This window comes from Cervus canadensis, chromosome 7 (genome assembly GCF_019320065.1).
Source record: "Cervus canadensis isolate Bull #8, Minnesota chromosome 7, ASM1932006v1, whole genome shotgun sequence".
Classification (NCBI taxonomy): Eukaryota; Metazoa; Chordata; class Mammalia; order Artiodactyla; family Cervidae; genus Cervus; species Cervus canadensis.
Window position 1 is genome coordinate 59,526,598 of NC_057392.1, and position 24,150 is coordinate 59,550,747.

The window sequence follows — 24,150 nt, forward strand, 5'->3', positions numbered from 1 at the left end:
GACAGTAAATCATTGGGGACTTCTCTATTACTACAACCATACTTACTTTTATAATTGTAGTTTGTCTTATAGTGAATGCTTTAAGTTAATTGGTGAATTATTATATTATAGTAGTGGTTTAGTCACTAAGTCATGTCCAACTCTTTGCCACCCCACGGACTGTAGCCCCCCAGGCGCACCTGTCCATGGGATTCTCCAGGCTAGAATATTGGAGTGGGTTCCCATTTCCTTCTCCAGGGGATCTTTCCAACCCAGGGATTGAACCTGGGTTTCCTGCATTTCAGTGAGATTCTTTACTGACTGTGCCACAAAGCAATGATTAAATCATACTTCTAATGAGAAATACAAATAGGAAATGTTACAGCATTTAATTTAACAAAACTATCTAAGATTCTTACAAAAGAACTTTGAGAAAAGGCCAAATTAGCTAGTGGACTGAGCAGGAGATAGGAGAAACTGTGAGATTACTCATTTTGTTCTCCCAGAAGCTTTGAATAAATACTATAAGATCATACCTTTGCTGTAACAATTTAAGCTATATTTTCTTTTTTACTTTTGATTTTATACTTTTGAGTTTTTATGCATAACTAATACAAATTTGTTGGGCTACAGTTGGATAGGTATAATATGCTTGGCATATAGTAAGCATTCAGATTTTGTTGAATAAATTATAAACTTTTAAGTAGTACAGGTAAAATGTTACAACAGTGTCCATTAAGGGTTCTGAATAATTAATCTCTTTTCACATTTGGACCCCTTGCCAGAATAACATTACTTTATTATATTTGGGAAAAGTAATGATTTTAAGCATTATGTGATAATACTGGGCATAGTCCCTACCTTTAGAACTTATATTTTAGCTAGGGAAAAAACACATGAAATGATTCCTAGGTAGCACAATAATATATGTGATTCAGTAATACTTTACAGGGAGGGGAGGAGATGCTTAATGGAAGAGCAGAATTGGGGTTGTAGATATAAGATTTCAACAGCTTCAGGAGAAAGTGTTCCTGAAAAGGGAAACCAGTTTATGCAAGGTAAGGTTGGTCATGAACGAAATTTGTGATGGGTAATGGTGGCTACAAGGAGTGAAGGAGGAAGAGAAGATTAGATAAAACCTTGAAAACCAGGTAGAAGAGATTGGATTTGATGCTGGAGGCAGTAAGGAGCCTTTGAGTTCTGGAGCAAAGTAACATCATAATGAAAGCTGAGGCTAGTCCCACTGCAGAATGCAGTCACTGCAGGGAAAACATTGTTAAGGAGACATCTAACATTTCTCTCATTATTACAGAAGAACGAATAATCCTGTATATCAGCAGTTCTCTGTTCTGATTCTCACTGTAGCTGTGGTATTCAATTAAAGTCCCCAATACAGGTCAACTCAACTCTTCCAAATAATTATCATTTTAGTCCCAACTACAAACACCCCAGCCATGCCTCACAAGTAAAAAGTTCTACTGCAACCAAATAATTCAGATGCTTCCGAGTTTTAAAAATATATATTGAATCACACCATCTAGTATGCTAAAGAATCAAGAAAGAATCAGGTGAAAAGCAGATGATACTTTGCACATACTATGCACAAATCTACTGAAATACCAAACAGTGCAGAGCAGGCCTAAGAACATTCCTAACGTAAAGAGACTAGGGCTAAATTTGAATCAACATTTGGCTAGTTAATGATACCAAATAAAAGGAAAATGGTGTCTTAAGGCACTATGGCTATAGTTCTTATTTCATCTTTTCCTGAACAGTCTATTAGGAGAGAAGACTTCCCCCACTTAGACATTCCAGAAGAAACCTTTCAACAAACAAAAGAAGTACTTTAGATGGCTCCACAATGCAGAGAACACAGCAATCCTCTATCCTGGGCACAGCAGCAAGTCTGAACAGGAAACAGGATTAAGATCACGTATTACAGGCCTCTCTGACATTAAACAGAACCAGTTGATGACATAAACAAATAGTGTTCACCCACGAGTTTAAAAGCCTTTGTGAAAATACACATCTGTTGACAATTTTCAAGTTGTTTATTGGAAATCATAGATTTATTTTTAAAAACCCTTTAATTATTTTGCCATATAAGAGCAAAATTCAAATAATATAAATAATATTTTGGTATAAAATTAATAATAAGGAAAATAGATGCAAGCCAACCAAGAGGTAAAAGGTTTTTAGCAATAATACTGTATATAACCATCAATTGACCATCCAGGGTGAAAGTTTATTTTCCCTTTATTGATGACTTTTAAAAGATAGCCTTGCACTGGAGCACCAGAAAGTTTTTTTCCTTCCTTTTTAAAAGGTTGGAATCCTTTATTTACAATTATTCTTCTCAGTACTTTAAGTCTGATGAAGGAAGTATCTAGCAATTTCCTTATTAAAAAAAGGAAGTGCCTTCATATCTCCTCTAAATTTAAACGTTTCATTCTATGTTAAGGAAAAATAAAAGATGAACACAATTGAAGGGAACTCTTTCACAAATAAATAACTTTCACAAAAGTACTGATGTAAACAAGATCGTTTTGATGGGCAGAGACACTGATGTTCTCAACCAATAGCAAATTTAAACAGTTACAGGGCATATATATGACCAAAGGGCAAATGGTATTAAAGGATTGACTAATAAAAATTAATTACAAACCTGCTTTGTCAAAATGCGCTTTTGTTCTCTACAGTTTTTAAAATTGGTCAGAAAATTTAAATTGTAATGATCTAAAAACCCTGAACCTACTCTGAAAGTAACTACAAACTAGAATGTTTGACACCGTAGTTTTGACATGAGTCAAAAATGCTAAATTATCTGAACAATCAATGTAAACACGCTTCGATTTTCAAAATAGAAAAAGTTAACAAAAAGTTTCTGTAAACAATGAAAAGCTACCTGCAACAAATTATATATATATTTGTATATATATCATCATCATCCAGTTATGTATACTGAGAATTCTTTTTTAGTTTTTTTGTGTTTCAGATGTCATCATTTCAAGTGATACATCTTAGTTTTCCCTAACACGCACCTCCGCAGACAAACGGTTTATAATCAGTTTAACTGCTTTTGCTGAAGTCACTATTTTGCCTTTCATATAATCCCCCTAACAACAGACCTCACCTAGTTCTTTCTGCAGTGAGGGGAGGTTGTTTGTATCACAGCCACATTTTCATCCTGCCATGTAAAATAAATCTAACTTCCACTATTGGATCTCAGCCACATCTCTTTTATTACAAGGAACATACAGCCTTACAAATGTTTTAAACTTCATTCAGGTAACTTTCCTATCACTTTCATTCTGAAATATTTAGAAGTTGAATATCACCTCTGATAGTCATTTTGATGAAAGAATAGATTTTTTTAGCTACTACAGTTTGGATGTTTAATACTCTGAGTTTTAAAAGCTAAACTCAAAACCAACTGGTTTATGAGACCCTGTTGGAGACGGGTGGGCTGATTTTAGTAATTAATACAATTTAGACATTAAAACTTTTATTTTATAAATTATGGAGAAAAGAGTCTCATAATGTTCTATCTTTCTTTTTGAATTCTTCTCCATTATTATATTCCTTTATGTAAACTACATTCAAATAGCTGCCTTAAAAACAGACTGATACTGAATATTTTAAAACCAGTTGAAATTTCATTAAATTATTGATAAAATCAACTTATTTGAATTAACAATGATTTATATCTAGCAAAGGACCCTCTGAGTAAGACGCTGTCCATGTTTTGTGTCATTGTCTAATAATAATAAAAAAAAACATAATAAAGTACTAGTTAGGGCAGAGCTAATGACTTCTCAAATTTCACATTAAACTTTGAAAAAATATATAAATATATTTAAAATGACTCCAATACTGTCCGGGTAAAACAGCTACATGAATGTGACAGTAAGTGATTTGGCGGATTATAAAGAAATTGTGTATCTTCTCCTAAGTCTCCTCTGAAGAAGAGGAAACTTTCTTTGACCAGGTTCATGTATTCTTCCATGCCAGTCCTCCCTTGCCCCTACCAACTCCATCAAGTGCTCTTTAATAAGTACCTGGTCCAACAACATATCCATTTCTTTGAAATGTTGTGCTATACATTTACTTGGTATTTTCCAAAAGCAGTTATCCTAACACCTAGGCACCTTAATAACTTTTCTACTCCTTCGATATACTCATGGTACTGAGAACTTGAAATTCCCTTTAGTTTTGTTTTCATATGAACCTCATCTAAATCTAAATTCCTTGAAATGAATTTAGGCAATGAAGTAGGTAAGTTATATTGAAGGGCTTCTAGAATCAAAGAAACATTCTGATAGACTGGGCTTTCAAAATATTCCTCTGTTCTTCATATTCATTTCACTTACGGTATAGATAAACATTTAAAAGTTTTTTTATCCAGGTTTGGCTCAGTGACAGTGATAACATACAACATTCAAGTACTGTTAGGCAAAGGCAGCCCTACAGGGATATGTATCCACATAGGTCAGTTTGCAAAGGAGGACTATCTTAATTATTCTGCAGTACATCTGACCAAAGAAACCTTTTGAAATTGTTTTTACTTTTGGGTCTGTGGCATCCCTCCAGAGGTCCTGAAGGTCTTCTACATGCCCATGAGATGTCATCATTTTTTCATAGATGCAAGGATGATAAGGAGTTTTACCTTCCCCGGAAAAAAACACATGGTATTGTGGTACGATCCCTATTTTATTGGCACAGAGGCCCATGAACACATCGTCTATGTAAAGGCTAGAGTTAAGTGTCTGTGATGCCTCATAGACTTTGGCAGCCACATCACCAGAGATCACGTAGGCGGCTCCAGCGGTATAGTCAGGGTAAGCCGGCCACTGGTACATTTCATAAGAAACATAGTATTTGCTGCGTTTGTCTCTAACGGGAGGGGCACCACGGTGAACACGACCAATCCAAAAGTCTTGAACACCAATTTGTTCTAAACTTTGAAGGTATTCAATAAGATTTGGCATATGAATAAATATGTCATCATCAGCAGTCATGAGGAATTTGGCATGTGGACAAAATCGATTTGCCCAACTAAACTGGAGAAGAAATTTAAGAGTAAGATTATAGAAAGAATCAGCAAAGTCTTGCTGAATTATATCATTGTACATCTGATCTTCCCAAACCAGTCTTCTCTGAAGTCTTTCTCTTGTCAGTGGGTCAGAAGGTGTTCCTAAGACAAACAGAGTTTTGATGTTGGCATTAAGTTGAGAGCAAACATACTTCTCATTGCCCCATGTATTCCTAATGGCAGAACGGCGATTGTAATTTTCAGGCGCAGTCTTTACAAACAGTAAGAGCAGGACATCTTGTGCTTGACACTTATCCTCATGGTTAATCAAGTACTGGTAACGAGGAACCCCCTCCTCGCTGCGCTTAAGAGACAGGCTGTCATTCACAAAATTGTAGCTATTTATGAGGTATCTGTAAGAGTAGGACTTCATATGGCTCACGATGTGATTATCGATCGATATCCAGAAGAACATCAGGCTTAGTACAAAACAAGTGGCAGATAACTGAATAAACTGCCATTTTTTTACTCTCCTGCCACTAACAAACATTCTGACGTCCATCCAGGTCTGTTTTTATTTAGGGTCAGTTTTAAATGAGTGCTTGCTTCTTCAAAACCATAGGACTGTGTATTCTGTAGAATAGATGTCCATGTTGGTCATTAAAAAGGTAAAAGGAGCTCCTTATTTCATAAAATATTTTCTTTTAATACCATTTTTTTCGGAGATGGCAAAAGAACGGAACACACCGCAGAATGACGCTGGCACATCAGAATGCTCCCACTCTGACATCCTTCATTAAGTTCAAGGATTGGCCTTATGCAGCTATTCTGTGTAGTCCTTTTTGTGAAAGTTAAGTGCAACCTATTAGAGTCAGGAAGAGAAAAAAATTACAAGTGAATAGGTTACTGAGTTACCAGAAAGAAACAAACTACTCTTAATTCCTTAAAAACAATATGTAACCAGACTGATCTGGACAAAATGTGATGGGGCAGCTGGTGTTGAGTAGATGCATACAGCTGTTTATTTTTTCAGGGGAATCCAAGGAAAGGGAAAGAACCACCCTCTACCTTCTCATTCAGAATACAAAGACCCTTTTCTCTTCTCAAGCCTAGGGAGAAAACCTCCAAAATGTCTGTCATCTTACATACCTAAAGTTCAAGTTTCTTAAATGGGTATGTCCATGAATATATTGACTTGGAATATAGTCACAATGAAAGCAGCTATTATAATTCAAGGAATAATACTCAATGAAATGAAAGTTCATAATAGTAAAAATACATTAAAGCTTGCCCCAGACAAGGCAGAAATAGGAGTAATATTTTTTTTTTCAAACCAAGTTTCATAATCAAGAAGTTGAGATATACTTCTCAAAAGCATAGTCCCAACTCTCTAACCAAAGTGACTTTTCTGTACAGTCGTCTTGTTTCTGTTCTCTTCCATTTGGAAACTCCACAGGCACCTCGAATTTAACATGTTCAAAACCAGCTGCACACACTGAGAGCACCAGGCAGTGCCCGCCTAGCCTGGGTGGTGGGGCCTCTCACACCCAGCTGTATTTCCCGTCCCCCAAGGTAACTCCACACGAGGGTGATAACTGCATGCAAAAAGCCCAAGGAGGACAGGAGATCAGAACCAAGCCTTAGCGATAATTCAGAGATCAGCACAGGTAAACTTTTATCCCCAAGGGTATAGATTTTTAAATTGCTAGCACTACTTAGGAAGCCGCAAAAGCTTTAAAAAAAAAAAAAAGAAAGAAAAAGGAAAAGCATAATAGAGAATGGCAGAGTGCATTGAAAGTAGTTAAGTATCATTTTGTGAAATTTTAAGTTTTGTGTGTAAATAGCTTCAGGGTTGTAAAGTAAAATGCATTTCTGTTGTAAGGTAAAATGTAAAAAACTGAGGAATACTGCTATGAAGGCTAGATCAATATTGGTAATTTGCCCTTTGGTTTGGGTGGTCGTGGCAGACTGAATGAATGCTCTAGGGTAGGATGAAAGAACTCTTGAGCGTCCCTTGTACTGAAAGGAGATCAAACCAGTCAATCCTAAAGGAAATCAACCCTGAAAATTCAATGGAAGGACTGATGCTGAAGCTGAAGCTCCAATACTGATACTGAAGGACTGAAGCTAAAGCTCCAAAAATCCCCCTGATGCGAAAAGCCGACTCCTTGGAAAAGACTGATGCTGGGAAAGATCGAAGGTAGGAGGAGAAGGGGACGACAGAAGACAAGATGGTTGAATGGCATCACCAATTCAATGGACATGAGTTTGAGCAAACTCCGGGAGATAGTGAAGGACAGGGAAGCCTAGCGGGTTGCAAACAGTCAGACATGCCTGAGTGACTGAACAATAACAAGGGTGAGAGATGGCAAGAAACATCTGTTTCTGATGGTGGCATGTCTGCTTACACTTTGCAAAATCGATTTCATTGGGGAGGTGGAGTGGGGGAGGGGCACTTCCTCTCAGTCTAAACTGTGCTCACTTCGATAAGGCCCACCTCTGAAGGCCCAGCCCCTCTGCCTCTTCCACAATACACTCAGAAGGAACTGGAGGCGTCATGCAAAGTAACAGAATCTCTAAAGGCAGATTTTAAGACAGCTTAAGTGTTTAAGAATTCTAAGAAAAATCTCAATTGAAACTAATTTGCTGTTTCTATTCCAAGAGATCCCGCTGCTGTTGCTGCTAAGTCACTTCATTCATGTCCAACTCTGTGCGACCCCATAGATGGCAGCCCACCAGGCTCCCCCAGTCCCAGAGATTCTCCAGGCAAGAACACTGGAGTGGGTTGCCATTTCCTTCTCCAATGCATGAAACTGAAAAGTGAAAGTGAAGTCGCTAGGTCGTGTCCGACTCTCTTCGACCCCATGGACTGTAGCCTACCAGGCTCCTCTGTCCATGGGATTTTCCAGGCAAGAGTACTGGAGTGGGTTGCCATTTCCTTCTCTCAAGAGATTCCGGGAAGGAAACAAAAAGGAGAGTAACCTTTGGAACCACAGGCAAAACTAGCTTCCCATTTCTGAGCAGCTGCGCTCATTATGTTCCAAGGGCAGCTTTGCTCTGCACCTATTCACAGTTGTCTACAAGCCAGAGTTTCTTGCTAGACAATCAGCCCACCCGCCCAACTCTGCCAGCACCCACTTGCACCCTGGACTCAGAGAGGCCCTAGTCTCTCTCCCATGAATGGGTCTATTGCTCATCTGGATGGAGTGTTGCTGCTATAGCAACTCTATCACTATCTATCACCAAACAGCCAGCCCATAACATTTGTTTTGTCCCCTTCCACCCCACCACATATATATTTCCCTCATTGTCCTATACTTCAACTGTTCCCAGTTGGCCTCTAAGAGTCACAACGGCTTTCTGAAAAATGACAAAGAACTTAGTCATGAAGCCAACAACCCACACTACTTCTTAAGGCTTAGCACAGTGTGTGAAGTTCTAAGACACAGTTTCTCCACCCACAGCTGCTTGAACTGTTGGAGCCACTGTTTACGTCAGTCACAACCAAATCTCCCTGATGTGATGATGTGAGTGTTGATGTGATGAGGGGAAGGTCTGGGAATTCATAGAACCCAGGTTCTCTAATAACAAAAGAACACCCCCACTCCTCCAAAGTGAACTTAGTTATTAGGATGGCCTTTTCCAACCAAAAGCAAAAGCACCTCCATGATCTAAATTCATCTGTTAAAACTAAACAACATTGTCCCAACCCTGGTGTTGCTGATGGAGACCATTTACAGGCAATCAAGGCTCACCCTTCTGGGTTCACACTGTCCATAAAGCTTCTCTAAGGCACACCTTCTAGCTTCTGTATTCACAGTGCTAGGCTGGGGGCTACAGTGAAGCCCACAGGCCTGCCTGACCTAGAGAAAGAAAATGCTGGACCTCACAGGAAACAAAGTGATCCCAATAATGAATGTGAGCTCAGCAACCGTCCACAACAGAATGCTGTGGGTGCAGCTTCCTTTGTGCCCACACTGCAGCTGGGTGACCAGTCAACTGCCGAAACCAGGGCTACCCGGTTTGGGGCCAGGTTTATTGTATAACCTCAGGCACCCCTCACTGCACTCAGCTTTAGTGACTCAATCTGCAAACTGAGGGCAAAGATCAAAGTATTGTTACTGAAGGAATACAAAAGTTACAGATGATTTCAGAGCCTGCTGAAAATAGGAAACAGGGAAGGCTCATGAGAGAACAGAACAAAGAGCTGCTTAGGGGAAAATATGCAGATATTTGGACTATAACTTGGGTTTGCTTCTATCTGGATTGAGAGGAAGGTATAGATACCCTCAGTTTTCTCTTTCCCAAAAGAAGTAGTCAGAAGAATAAGAAGTTGAGTGAATAAGAAGTTGAGTAGGAATATCAGAAAAGAATGTGGCAGACCTCACCCCAAATACTTTTTAGTCTGGAAGCTATGCCCCTCAACCACTCAAGAATATTTCTTCACAAGAGAGCTCTTTAAACTTCTCTGATTAAAAACAGAAAACAAAACAATTAATGCATCTAGAGGCTACAGGTTTCCCAAAATGAACCCTGACTTTTTTCTACTTCACTCCTGCTGTCAACTCATTTCTTTGTTGAGTTTACTTTTGTAATCCTAAAATATTATGCAGAACCTGCTACAAATTTTGAAGTTTTAATTAAGATGATGAGGTTGGCATTTTAATTTCAAGTTAAACAACCTCAGTGTTCAATGTTTCAGTTAATCTTACAAGTGTGTGAGTGTTTGCTATAGAAATACACCAGGCATGGTGGCAGTCATGAGGTAGTATTTCTGGTCTCTGCTCTGAAAACACCAACAATCTAGTTGAGACAACACAGCATGCATGTGGAAACACAGTTCGCCTGGACAACAACAGGCATGTCACAGTAAGGTTCACTCTGTATGTCAGCACCAATCTGGGTCATACCTGCTCTAGGCACAATAGGAGTGTCCCCAGGAGTAGAAATCAGTGACAGCTAGATCACAAGGACCTAGGATGGTCAGGATTTCTGTGGTTGCAGAAGGACAAGGAAGCAGTTTCAGGCAACAAAGGAAAGAAATACAATATGGCAAATATTTGAGAAACAGGCATGTATTAATGTTTGAAAGCAGGGAGGTTGGGGTGTACTTATGGAGAACCTTGAAAATAAGGCAGAGAAGACAGTGAGTGCCCAGGGCAGCAAGTTCTTTTTGTTTTTAGTGATAACTCCCTTGTCAATATTTATTAAGCTTTATGCAGAAATCTGGCAGTGGTACAAAGGATGGATGCAGGATGCCTAGAGATCAGACTCTGGGTTATATCAGGACCTTGTACTGAAGCAGGCAGGCTTCCCTGGTGGCTCAGCCTGTCAAGATTCCACCTGAAGTGCAGGAGACTGGGGTTCAATCCCTGGGTTGGGAAGATCCCCTGGAGAAGAGAATGGCTACCCAGTCCAGTATTCTTGCCTGGAGAATCCCATGGACAGAGGAGCCTGGTGGGCTACAGTGCATGAGGTCACAAAAGAATTGGACATGACTGAGCGACAGAGCACACACATACTGAAGCAAAATGAGGTAAAAAGGGTCTAGTCTAGGATGGTGGAGGGAGGGAGGGGAGGAAGGGATAAAGACGACCTTCTCAACTCTGTGGGAGAAGGCGAGGGTGGGATGAGAATAGCATTGAAACACGTACATTATCATATGTGAAACAGATCGCCAGTCCAGGTTCAATGCATGAGACAGGGTACTCAGGGCTGGTGCACTGGGATGACCCAGAGGGATGGGATGAGGAGGGAGGTGGGAGGGGGGCTCAGGATCGGGAACACATGTACACCCATGGCTGATTGATGTCAATGTATGGCAAAAATCACTATAATATTGTAAAGTAATTAGCCTTCAATTTAAAAAAGAAAAAAAAAAAGCCTCAGTGGCAGGTGATGAGTGACCTGGGACAGGGAGTAAAGAGAGGAGAGAAATCTAGGTTCAAGCATTACTGACAGAGGAAGGAAAACTGGTTTCCTGAGTCAGGAATGAGGTGGGAACACGTTTGCTTTTAAGCTGTGTTGATGGAGATGTTAAGAGAGACAGCAAGTAGGGAAGTCCAACAGGTAATCTGAGCCTGGGAGCAGACAGCACTGAAGTCCAGTGGGCGCCCTGAGTTATAAAGACAATGGTGGCCATGAACACGGGTGAACTCTCAAGGAAGCAGAGCTGAGCAAAGGCCTGGAGGAACAGTCAACTCAGGGGAAGGAGAAAATGCAGGAGTCAAAAAAAAAGAGAAACTATTTTAAAGGGCTGGTTCATCAGAAAGTTAAGATGGGGTAACAAAGGTCAAGGGAAACAGTCGGAAGGCAGGACAGACAAGGCCTGTCATGGAGCTCAAGTGGGAAGACAGACCTGGAGCAAACAGTGAGAGCTGTGCTGGGAGCCTGGGGGGCTCTCAAGGTTGGGTATGGGTGGGGTTGGGGAAGGCATCTTCCAGGAAAAGCAGCAGCACTAAATCTAGACCAGAGTAATGTTAACTAGAGAAAGCCAGTGGGTTTGAATTTAAAAAAATCTATTTGTTTTTTGTTTCTAATTAAGAAACATCTATTTGTTTCTTAACCACTATTTTAGACCACCATTGTAATACATTAACAACATCCAATCTTAGAAAAACTGTATTTCTACATATTACCTAGAAGACATGTGACACTCAGAAGTCCAAGGAGCCCTTGTTTTATGGTGTAGATGTTTGTTCACACTCCCGCCCACACACTGAAGACAACTTACCAGCAGGAAAAGTCATTTATGTGGCTTCATTTAGAACTGCATTATTCTGAAATTTCAAATTCTAGTCCACTCCCTCTTCAACCACAACCTCTAAGCATTCATCTGGAATCCTCCGCCCACCCCCTACCTGCCCCCTAACACCTCTGGCCCATCCAGCCGTCTCCTGTCTTTTCTTCTACCCACCTCCCTGTCTCAGATGCAGGGTCACCTGGCACCTTTGCCCTCTTATCCCTGGTTCCTGTCCTCCCACCCCAGCAACCCCAGACCTTGGGTCATTCCCGTATTCCCTATAATTCCTGTCAGGCTCCTGGAGAAACAGAACGCACCAGACAGACAGTACCGCCACAACTGCTTAGTGCTGTGTGACCGTCCTCCACCTGTTTTGGACCTTCTCCCTCTCCCAGGCTCTTCACTAGCCATGCTGAATCTTCCCCCGTCTTCCTAGGATGAGAGGAAGTGTAGTGCTCACTCTTAGCTGACAACTTCCCTTCCTACCTCATAAAGAAAGTAAAAGACATCACACAATTGTCACCGTCTCATCCCATCTGTGCTTCCTCTTCAGGAATTCCCCATGCTGGGCAGCCTGCTCCGTTCCCTCTATGCAGCACACTGACCACTGTCAGGGGCCAGGCTAGGGAGAGGCAAGTGAAGCACTCATTTGGGGCACAAAATTTAAAAGTGATAAAAATATGACTATAAACTAATGTTGCTCCTCCAGCAAGTCACAGACTTTCTTTTTTTTTTTTTTAAGCCTTACTACTTGATACTTTGAAGCTTAAGTTTTTATGACTTAAAGTCCCATGTGAGACACAACTTTTGGTTCCTTTCCAGACATAACTCAAAGGAAAGAAAGATAACATTTTCTCTCTCATCTTTATGTTACATTTTGTTTTACATTCCAAGTACTTTTTTTCCTGGTTTGCTCTGATCATTTATTCCCTATTAAACATAGCTAGGATAAATCCTCAGGAACCAAACTGCCATGTTAAAGAAATCAGGTATAAAAAGCCCTGAATTTACCAGAAAGGCTATGATTTGATCTTCATAGATTTTTTTCTTAGTAAAATAGGATTTGATCCTAAGAAACACAACTGGTTACTGTTTAGCACTAAGTCTGTTTCTATTTGCTCAATAAGAAAGGTGGCAACCTGAAATGTGAATGTACAACTCACATTTTAAGTGGGAAAAATGAGATATTCTCTCAATTATATTTTATTCTTTAATCAAAGTTAAGTGTCTTCAATATAAGGCTACAAAAAAAGGACACATTCCATGCAACAGCTATCTTTAAGTGTTTTTGTGACTGTGACTAGCTATGAAACTTAAGCTCAAGCTCTGGGCAAAGATTAAAAGCCATGTGGAATTGTTATTCCTCCACAAAGAATACATTTTAGAGTTAATTCTTGATCCATTGTTAGTCTGAAGACTTTAAATTCCAGCTCTGCAAGCATGGATCTGGGACAGTGGGAAAAGTTGGTTATAAAATGTATAGTGTAAATCTAGCAAATTGCTCTCCACTTACATAAACTATGCTATATGTTTCTTTATAAGTTAAACATGGTTGTCGATTTCTGTTTGCTGGTTGTGGGAAAACTAAAAATAGGAAAATACAAAATGAACAAACAAGTAAAGACAGGCTCCAAGTAAAGATAAGCACTAAGGAAACTGGTGACAGAGGGATTATAGAGTATTATCATATTTCAGAGGAATTATATTAAAGGTTGCTAACATTTCCCAGTAACCAGTTTGATTATACAGAATTTGAAGCAAACAAAAGGAAAAAAAAAAAAAAGAGCTGAATATATAAAAAGGGTCTTGGAGAGCTCATGCACTAGCTTTTCTAAGCCGGTGTTCATTCTGTGTTCATTTCTGTGTTCATTCTTGAGGCATATTGGTTGGGTTGACAGGGTTGCCAGTTCTTATAAATGTAATTTTTGTCAGTTTTGTTCTTGCCTACTTAAGTAGCAAACTTCTCCTTATGCCTCATGTAGCAACAGTTGCTAACATGGTGTGTTTACTGTGCACCCGGAGCTTTATGTAGACAGTAGCTCTCTCAAGTCTCACAACAACCTATGAGGGAGAAGTTATCTTCCCCTTTTTCAGAAGAAGAAACGGAGGCATGGAGACATGGTGTTAACCCGGTAGCCTCCATAAATTCCAGACCCTGTGGCAGTTCAGAAGCAGCTGATCCTTTACAGCCCTGTCCCTGAGTTCCTGACCTGCTCTTGCTGTACTCCTAGTGTGATGGGAGGACAGAGAAGCTGGTGGGGCAGAACCAAGAGAACCAATCCTAGAAGGGAAAAGATTTGCTTCCCTGTCTGAAGTTGGGAGTCATTTATGTTTTGCTACCACCTGCATTTCGCCTGAGAACTTGTTTTCATTTTCTCTGTAACACAGCCTTTTCCCAACCTTCTATCTCGTTTCCCTTCTTCCTTTCCTTGATCCCAGTAGCACCAGACAACAGGCAAAAGTGACAGTTTGAGTCACTTTGGGTACAAAAAGTCTTTCCTGCACATGGAAGATTGGGGTATTTAAGGGAGGAGATTCAAAGTGGTACATGTGTGCTAATAAGTCGCTTCAGTCATGTCTGACTTTGTGCGACCCTGTGGACCACAGCCTACCAGGCTCCTCTGCCCATAGGATTCTCCAGGCAAGAATACTGGAATGGGTTGCCGTGCCCTCTTCCAGGGGATCTTCCCAACCCAGGGATCGAACCCACATCTCTTACATCTCCTGCATTGGCAGGCTGGTTCTTTACCACTAGGGCCACCTGGAAAGCCCTCAAAGTGGTAGAAGGAAGTAAAGAAAAAAGTAAGGAGGGAAGGAGAAGACAATAAAATGCACATGACTCAGAGAGGATGTTTTAAGCAAGTATTCAATGAATAAGTATTGGATGAAATGAAAGGAGAGGATTCATACACAGCTGAGGTTAAATTACAATATGAAAAATAGTGATTTCAAAATATGGTGACAATATAACCTGATATAAGCCTGCTATATAAGCTATACACTTTGGCCTGTTATCCAGTGGCAACATATGTCCTGTTGTGAATGCAACATTTGATTGTGGGTTCAGAATACAAAAAATAAATAATGGTGTAAAACCTAAGATACACACACACACACACACACATATCACATTTCCATCTCAGCTGATCAGCATTTATTATAATAAGTAAATTACCATTTAAACACCTGCCCTGTCCTAGACATTATGCTGTACAGCCCTGAAGTAGGTAATACCTACATCTAAGTCATTCAACAAGTATTAAATTATCACATACTGTGTGGTAGGCCACAGGCAGGATGCTGAGAGGGCTTCAGAGATGTTTCCAGGGTAGATCCACTAACAGAGTAAAAAAAAAATGTTCCTGTGCAACCTGGAATCTGGCGGGGGGGCAGGCAGGGGGGCGGGCAAGAGAATAGAAAAATCAAGTGTGAAGGTGAACAAAAATAATTTCTATCCTAGTGCTCCCATTTACTAGTCACATGAGCTTGACTTGTCTTTAAACCTTGTACCAACAGTGTTTTCTGAGGATCATTTTAGATGATCTACTGATAAAATGTGGTCCAGATCAAGTGTTCGATATATGTTAATTTCCTTTCTCTAGAAATTGTTCATGCATCTTTACCATGATGGTTTAGTTAATAGATGGCTGATATTCTTTAGGGGTTATTTTCCTTTCAAAGTGATGAGCTGTACTCTTAATATTCTTTTCAAAAACTTTTATTAGATATGAGTTTTTCTAAGTTCTGATCTGATTGCTAATGGCTATTAAGATGTCTCAAACACTATTGTGACTGAAAACAAAGGTATCATTCCTAATTGAACATGGTCTTCCATTATCCTTGACAGGAAAGAACAATATGGCTCCCACAAGCACTTAAGAACACACTTCAAATGACACAGTCAAAAGATTGTAAGGTCCTGTAAAATATAGAGAAGGAAACCTGAGTCAAGTTTTTAACTTACTTTTCTTAGACCACAATAAAAAATTTGTCGAAAGTGTTGTAGAAAAGGAATAAAAGAGAAAAAATATGAAATTTCAGGGAATCTAAAGCTGTGTAATAGTACCCTGAACTTGGAATTTAGGGAGCTTATTGCCTTCAGACTTAGAGGAATATTCCTTTCTGTTAAAAAAAAAAAAAAAAGCTGACTTCTAGTGTTATAATCTTCACTATGGAAGATAAATCTTAAAAATAAGTTACTGGTCAAAGCCAATCTCTGAATTTCTAGCATTTAAATGTAAAGAAGTCACTTTTGCTTTTTCAGAGTTTACTTCTCACTTGATTGAGTTTTTTATCTTTAAACATGAATTCTTCTATCTCTTTTATATATGCAGACTGTAAAAAAAACCATTCTAGATTTACACTGTTCTGGCTGAATCTTTGCTGGCAGAAATTCTGTATCTAATGGCAGAGCTCTTATAGTAATTTGCTGTTCCCCAACTTCTGGAACATAGATTCAATGTATAGTTCTCCTCACAAGATTATTCAACAATGGAATAAAATAATGGCTATGGAAGTATTCCCCCCAAAAAGTATAATGTGCCATAAAATGCAAAGCTAAAATTTATTCAGTTGAGTATATACAATGTTTCAAATATACAAGGATACCTTTTGTTACTTTAAGAGAAAATTTCCTTCTGAATTGCTCCCAGTTTCTTTTTACCACATCCTATGTTCTGATATGTAGATTACAGTCCAATTGGTTCTCAGAAAGAACTCTACCCTGACAATTTGAAAGTCACTGAGAGCAATGATTCTAGCCAAAGTGACCCATTTAAAAAGATGACCCATTTCAAAACCCATGAGTTATTATTCAAGCTGTTCTATATTTGAGAATTAGAAAGTTATTTCCTTTTCTTACAATCTCATTTGAATCAGTCTTTTATAAAAGGGAAATTTGATCTCTATTTTAATGAAATATATAAGTTGACATTTTCCCTTGCTAAAGCCTGCACTTTATTTTGAAAATTCTTCTCCACCTTCTGATGATTTGTGTTTGTGCATGTGTATGTGTATGTGTGTGGTCAGAACATTTAGTGCAGTATCATCTATGCTTCCTAATCATCCCTCACTTCTCATTCCTCAGAAACAGCCTCTCTGAGCTGCAGCTTGAACTCTCCCTGTCACAACACTCATTCCCATCTTCAGGTGTTACAGAGAGCCCCTGGCGACTGAGGTTCCTCAGACTGAGTCACCCTCATCTTCAGAGGGGCTCAGTAAACACTCATGGAAAGTGTCTGTGGGAGAGGAGATGGGAGAGAGAGAGAAAGTGGAAGAGGGGAGAATCATTTATGTATTTAATGGAAACATATCAGATATTGAATTTATTGATATCAGATATTGAATTTATTGTTTTTAAAAGAAAAAGAGTTGACTCCAAAAAGCAGCCCCACCCCTGCACAGTGACAAGATGTAAAATCTACTGTAAGTTTCTTATGAGAAAGTTATAAACCTCAGGTGCTTATAACCAGTCCCCCTTTCAGAAAGTTCAGGACAGGATCTTTTCAGCACCACCACTTAATGCAACTATCTTCAATCTTCCTTTTCTGGGTCAGTTTCAGCTTCTCACATCCTTCTCCCTGCCCCCATAGGGACCAGGCAAAGTTTCCCAAAATAAAGGCACAGAGGAACAAATCCAGTTCTAATGTATGTGCTTTCATTAGAGAATTACCCTAAATACGACCTCCAAGCCACCACCAGCCACCGAGCGGTACAACGTTGGTGTCCCTTTAACATGACCCATAACCTATGAACACCAACACTGGGAGAGAAAAACATAGGGTGTGTTGTCAGAATCGGATGAAAAGTTGCTACTCTGGACCTGCGTAAGGGGCATCTGAGTAAACAAATGACTCTGTTACTTCAGGAAGCAAAATAAAATTTGGCAAAGTCAAAGGAAAGCGTGGCCAGGACCTCCCCGCTTAGAAAGAGGTCTCATTTCCCAGTTATCCCGCCTGCCTACTTCCTTGTCTGCATTGCCCCAGCCAGTAACTCACTGAAAGCTTCCCCAGTCTGGCGGTTTCCCAACTTCTCTAACACGACGCAGGATCTCTACCCGAATTCACCCCTGCAGCCTAGGTGTGGGCGTAAGGTTGGGGGCCCCCAGCCGGAAACCGAGGGCCGCAGGGCGCGGCGTTACCCTCCCGGCTCCCGCGCTTCGGCCGGTTTCCGCATCGCGGCGCGGCGGCCGCCTCGCTGGAGCTCGTAGGAATGGGGACCGGCTCCGGGGAACTTCACCCTCCCCCCCAGCCGCGGAGCTCCGGGCCCCCCAGCCTACCTGCTGCATCTGGACGGCGGCTCGGCCCAGGATCGCGGTCGCCAAACGCCCGCCCGCAGGCCCGAATGAACAAAGGCGCCCGGGGAGGGAACGTGCCTCTTTCTCCGCCGCACTCTCGGGCGGCGGGCAGCCCTGCCCCGCGGCGGATAGGGCGGCCCCAGCTTCCCGACGCCCGGCTGCGCGCGCTCCGGACCAGGGCCGCGAGCCGGCGCCGAGCCCGGGGTCAGCTACAGCCTCGCCTCCCCGGCCCCAGAGATCATTCCAATCTGAAGTCCTGGAGCCGCCCTGCGAGCGACTCTCCTCCCCTCTCAGCCCTGGCGACCTCGCCTGGTCCAGAGGAAGCAGAACAGACTCCTTTCCCGCAGCCCGGGAGCCGCTCCGGCTGGGAGGCGCGGCGAGGCGGCCCGGCCGGGCAGGGGCGGGGCGGAGGCCAGGCCGGCCAGGAGCCCTCGCTGCGGACCAAGGGAACCCGTCTCCCCTCACAAAGAACAAACCAGATGAGGAGCTGCGATTTATCCCCGCCGAGCGGGCTGGAACTTTCCCCATTTAGTGATCCGGAAGAGAAGACTACATTTCCACCTACAGGGGGCCTGGGCCCCAGTTAGGATGCGGTGGGATACGGAGCATTTTAAAAAGACTACGATCGATCACACATATTAATTCTATGTGAAAGAACTGGAATTGTTGTTTATATGTTGAGTATATGATCTCCATATACTTTGCATTAGGAGACAGAATTTGTTGGACAAGTGATCCATTTGTTCAGAACACGCAACGGTTTACTCATCTACGGGAGATAAGTTTTGATTGATTGAGTTGCAGTTCTCTGAGCACCTTATTTTCCTTTTCAGAGCGAGAGTTCTAAGGGCAAGCTAGACTTTAAAAGATATCTTGTCACACTACTTACGCCCGCCCCCTCCCCCCGAGCTTCAGGGGGCCTCGGTGACAAAAGAAGGAAACTCAATTTTACTGCAAAGAGCTTTGCGACAGCGGTTCGTTTCAGGAATACAATGGGCCGGGGGGAGAGACTCACTCCGCCCTCCAAAGAGTTTACTTTCAAGCCCAGCTTCATTTCAAAGAAAACTTAAAGCAAAACTCACCAAGACCAACTCCTTAAACTCCCAAATCGCAGGTCGGCACTCCTCCGGCATGGGATCTAAAGTCATTGATCTCTGGAACAAAACTTACTCGCTTTAAATCTTAGGCAGGGGCTGGGGAGTTGGCTCTCGGCTGGGCTCGCTACCCCAGCGGGAAGCGGGCTGGAGCCGGCGGATAGCTGGGGGACCCAATCAGGGGCTCCCGGCGGAGGGCGGGGGCGCGGCAGCCCCGGCCCTTGTCAGCGGCGCGGCCAGCGCGCAGTGTGCTGCGTTTCCTGCACTTCTTGGCGTCACTCCGAAGCCCAGCCTGGCCTACCCGGTAGCCACCACCCCAGCGTGTAGGTGAAGGTGATGCGTCCCGCCTGTCTATTCCTGTCGGTGCAAGGCAGCTCCAGGAAGTGCTTCTCCACACCTCTTTAGTTAATTGAGATCATTGACTCAGATCATCGGACTTCCCTGGTGGCTGATGGTAAAGCGTCTGCCTACAAGGCGGGAGACCTGAGTTCAATCTCTGGGTTGGGAAGATCTCCTGAAAAGGAAATGGCAACCCACTCCTGTATTCTTGCTTGGAAAATCCCATGGACGGAGTAGCCTGTAGGCTGCAGTCAGTCCATGGGGTCGCGGAGTCGGATACGACTGAGCGAATTCACTTCACTACTCAGATCATCAACTATGAGCCAGGATCCGCGTGACTGTCCTCTTTGAGGTGTTTTCCCCATTCAGAATACTTAATACACATAGTAGACAAAATCAGAATATAAATTTCCACTGAAGGGATTAAAGTATAAAATCGTTTTGGGGTTTGGTTTCTTATTCCCCAGATGTTGTTCTAGCATCCTCCTTATAGAACAATTATTGTCATTTAACAGTGGTGATATTTTGAACGATTTTGTAATTGTGCAATATATATTTAAGAATATATGACATGACAGAAAAAAAATTAACCCTTTACTTCAGTAAAGTAAAAGCTTTGGATTTGTTATTGTAAAAGGAATGGCAGGTAATGACTTGCAAGTAGATTATGGAATCAATTTCAAATTGTAAACACAACACTGTACTTGTTATTTCTAGCTAGATTTTTAAAGAGGTTTTGTAATCGCTTTCTTTAGCTCCTAGCATATGGAGCCATGCAATTATTTTGTTTTATATATTACGTATAGAGAGTGTGGCTCAGTATTGCTATTATCTACTCAGACCCAGTATTGCTATTATCTACTCAGACCTCATGGCATGTCCTATCACAGACAGAAATATTCAGGAATTTTGACTTGTAAGGGAGTCGCTGACAGTGACGCATAAATAAGCTAATTTATTGTTAGTACAGTGCAAATCACTCGTTTTACCTATGTGAAATAAAATCCTGATGATAAACCCGCAGATATTTCCCCCCTAGGTATCATCTGTGTATGTCAGATTTATGTACAAATTTTTAATTGCCATTATATTCCCATCAGGTCATTTGGAACTAGGCCCACATAGGTGCAGGTATCACACGTGTATTCCACATGCTTGCACACATAGGACTCTGTCCTATACAAACTGACTGAAACATTGATAAATATATGTGAAAATCACATATTCACATCGACCTATATGAAGATAGACAACCCAGACAGAGAGAGAAATGATTCAAAAGTAAGTCAAGAGATTGGTGAAAGGATGTGGAGCTTTAGGTGGGAGGCGGGGAGAGGGTGTGGATAAGATGTTTGGATGAGCAAAGTGGTCCAGAATGCCTCCCAGCTGCCCACACATGCACAGGGAAGGCAGCTTTGTACATCTGAGAGGATTTCTTACAGCAAGCTGGCACCCTGTCCCACTCCAGGAGGAGAGGAAGAGGATGGTAGACTTGATGGTATAGAACAAAGTACTCTGTTTTATCTGGAGGGAGTACATAAAATTTTTGAAATTAGTTGGAGATAAAATTAACTGATAGCAAAGCCGACTTGACCATCACAAAGGATGAGGACAGTGTCACCTTGCCCTCGGTGTCCACAGTAGCTGCTTGTGAACCGAGTCAACTAAAATTAGATTTATAAATGACTTTTAATCTCACCATCAGAAATTTGCTTCACAGAGCACTAGAAAATTTAGGGAAGTGCTTGAAAAGAGAGACCTGTAGCATCAAGATGGTAAACTTGAAAGATGAGAGAAATTACAATTTGCATGTTAGATTTAGAAAGGAGAAAAGGCCAAGAAAGAGCAGAAGGAGAAGCAAATGTAGGAGAGAGAACCAGAGAGTAAGGCATGTATTATTAGTTGTGGCGAAAGAAAACTGAAACGAGTACAAGAGAACCTAGGAGATGGTGGGAGCAAAAGAAACCCAAAGAGAGAAGTGTTACTGAAATCATGAAAGGAGAACTGATTGCTTAATGCCTAACACAGTTGAAGCATACCAACATAGTGCCAGGCTTGACTTGTTTAGTTGCCCTTTCTGTAGGGAGATTTCCTCACAGACCCTGTACATGCCGTGCCCCATGAATTCAGACACACCACAGGCTACGTGTTCTGAAGCCAGTAAGAGTTCATGCAAGGCTTGGGCTGCTAGAGAGGTGGGGGTGGAATCCTGACTTAGTTCCTGCTGGCCACACAATCTGGGCAAGTGACTCAACTTCTCTGTGCCCCATGGTAATTCCTGTCTGGAAGGGTGCAGTGAGGACTGATCACAGAGCAGTAACATGTACGAAATGCTGAGCATGGCACCTCATGGCCTGGGTGGACAGATGTCATTCTCATGATCATTACAGGCTACAGAAAGCTCCTCTGGCTTGGTGAGCTGGTCTTCCTGCCCTATCTTATAAGCATCATTGCCATAAAAGGACCTGCTGTGTTTCACACCTCTAGAGATACAGTTTCTGTTAGTAGAGCACCAGCAATTAATGCAACATCTCCTTCACTGCCTCCTCCTCCTTTGCTGCCTACCACCTCTGCCTACCCACACATATATCCTTCTGGGCATTCTTTTCTCACCACGTTTGCTTCTTGGTGATCTCATTCATTGCCTTTAATATTTGATTTATATTTCTAATCTAGATTCTGAGCTCCAAACTGGAAAGTCTTAAGTATGTCACATCAGTCTTAAGCTTAACAGGTCTAAAATGAGATAATCAAATACTGGTTTGTGAAATGATGAATGGATGGGTGTTGGATGACCCCAAGAGCCGGAATCCTTCTCACCAGTGGACCCAGCCCAGGGTGTTTGTTACATGTCAATAACAGTCAGTGGCATTTTATCACTGTATCAATATCTATGGATCTGTTTTCCCTACTCTTTGAATGACCTAACCTCTTAAAGGTGGAGATTACATCCTGCTCATCTCCAATTCCCTTAAAAAACCCTTCCGCAATGCCTTGCAAAGAGTGAATATATATTAACCACTGGTTGAATTCAATTTTTTGCTGAATGCTTCCCACATTCATCAAAAGTTTAACCTTTTGGTCCAAGAAGCTTCATCCACAGTACAATGGCCCCAGTGTACTTCACCTTCCATGTCAACAAGGCCCAAATGCTGACACTGGAGGCACACTATCCCCTTTCCTACAGCTCTTGCTGTAGCTCTTGTGGTTTGGCACCATTCAACAGCCTGCCTCAGTCCTGGGATCTTGGCAGTTGTATGAAACCACACTAGGTACAACTAGAGCTGAAAGATGAAGGGAATTGACAGCTCAAAGAGATACTCACCCCCAGGCCATTCTAAGAACCCATTTTGTGTTTTTCTCCTCTGCCTGAGGGGGGGACCTCCTTAATGCCCGTAGTACATAAGGGCATCTTTCGTATGTGCATGCTTAGTTGCTCAGTCACATCCGACTCTTTGTGACCCTATGGACCACAGACTGCCAGGCTCTTCTGTCCATGGGATTTTCCTGGCAAGAATACCAGAGTGAGTTGCCATTTCCTCCTCCAAGGGATCTTCCCAACCCAGGGATCATCTCTCATGTGCCCCTAAAACCCTCAGTAGGGGTCCAACAGGGAACAGGAACAGTCTTGGAGATGCAGGTCCTGCTTGCTGTGACCCTCCTTGGTGCAGTAGCACTGTGCTATGGATTGAGTGGGCCTCACTTGGGGAAGGTAGTGGGGGGAGAGGATTGGCCTGTGGCAGTGAGGCTGGGACAGGTTTTCTTTCCATGTTGCAAATGCTCAAACAGCACTTGTGACAATTATCTGGTACCAACTCCCTGCCAGTGGATCCTCAGCATTTCTTCTCCCCTCTCCACCTAAAGATCAGACATTCACTTCACACTCCCAGAGCCATGCAGCATTCTATACAGATTCCAGGGGCTGCCTCTAACGCCATGTTTTTCTCTCCAAGCCAGGAGGGACACTTGATACTTGTGTAGGGACAGTCTTGAATTCTACCTGATTAACACTTACATTTTAAGACAATTGGCACGAGCCTTCCCACAATTATCTAAACTGAGAAAAACTATTTGGATCCTGTGATGAGATAGTATAGAGGAAAAGAAGAAAATCACAGTACCTGGAGATGTTCAGAAAATAGTTATTGACTATGATATGGGGACTGCGTGCTTGACTCAGATGCAATCATTTGTGATAGAAATTTTGCACTTAAGTTTGGTGGTGCTAATATTTAAGGGACAACTAAAATATAAGTCTCCATTGCCCTTTTCTTAATAGTTAATAATTATTAAACTCTCATTGCCTGCTTTATGGAGCATACATAGTTCAAATCCTATTCAAATTAATTCTAAAAGGCAGTTATAAGCTTGCCTCAGATTTGTATTGAGGATTATTTAAAATATGAATCATTAGTTAGGAATTAAAAATGGCTATAGTGAGATTTTTCTTATAACAGCACTTTTCAAAAGCCAATTTTAAAGTTCTTGATAAATCATGTTCTCTGAAAAAAATATACCTTTCATGAATTGGTCTTGATTAGTCTGATGGTCTAGGGTCATAAAGCCCAATATTAACACCTATTTGGTCCTATAAATATAGGGCTAAGGAATCTTAGAAAGAGCAATATCTCTGAGAAATAAGTTTCTAGCATAACAAACAAGCAAACAG

The 24,150-nt window shown here is 41.6% G+C and overlaps 2 protein-coding genes across 11 annotated transcripts in view; one reads left to right on the plus strand and one right to left on the minus strand.

Annotated features, from left to right (window-relative positions):
- The window catches only part of B3GNT5 (UDP-GlcNAc:betaGal beta-1,3-N-acetylglucosaminyltransferase 5), a 79,653-nt gene extending 60,055 nt beyond the window's left edge, over nucleotides 1–19,598 (minus strand). Inside the window, exons 1-3 of one of the 5 annotated variants that reach the window (XM_043473618.1) lie at nucleotides 18,031–18,654; nucleotides 15,029–15,131; nucleotides 5,569–5,873 (exon numbers count right to left, since the gene is read on the minus strand). In XM_043473618.1, coding sequence (XP_043329553.1) covers nucleotides 5,863–5,873; nucleotides 15,029–15,131; nucleotides 18,031–18,576 — 660 coding nt within the window. In that variant the 5' untranslated portion in view covers nucleotides 18,577–18,654 and the 3' untranslated portion in view covers nucleotides 5,569–5,862. Of the gene's footprint in view, nucleotides 1–2,203; nucleotides 5,874–15,028; nucleotides 15,132–18,030; nucleotides 18,655–19,130 lie in introns of those variants that run through there. The other 4 variants (XM_043473615.1, XM_043473617.1, XM_043473616.1 and 1 more) reach the window with 4 other exon arrangements.
- Nucleotides 1–24,150, plus strand: part of MCF2L2 (MCF.2 cell line derived transforming sequence-like 2) — a 264,579-nt gene that overhangs the window by 158,215 nt on the left and 82,214 nt on the right. The window lies entirely within an intron of this gene.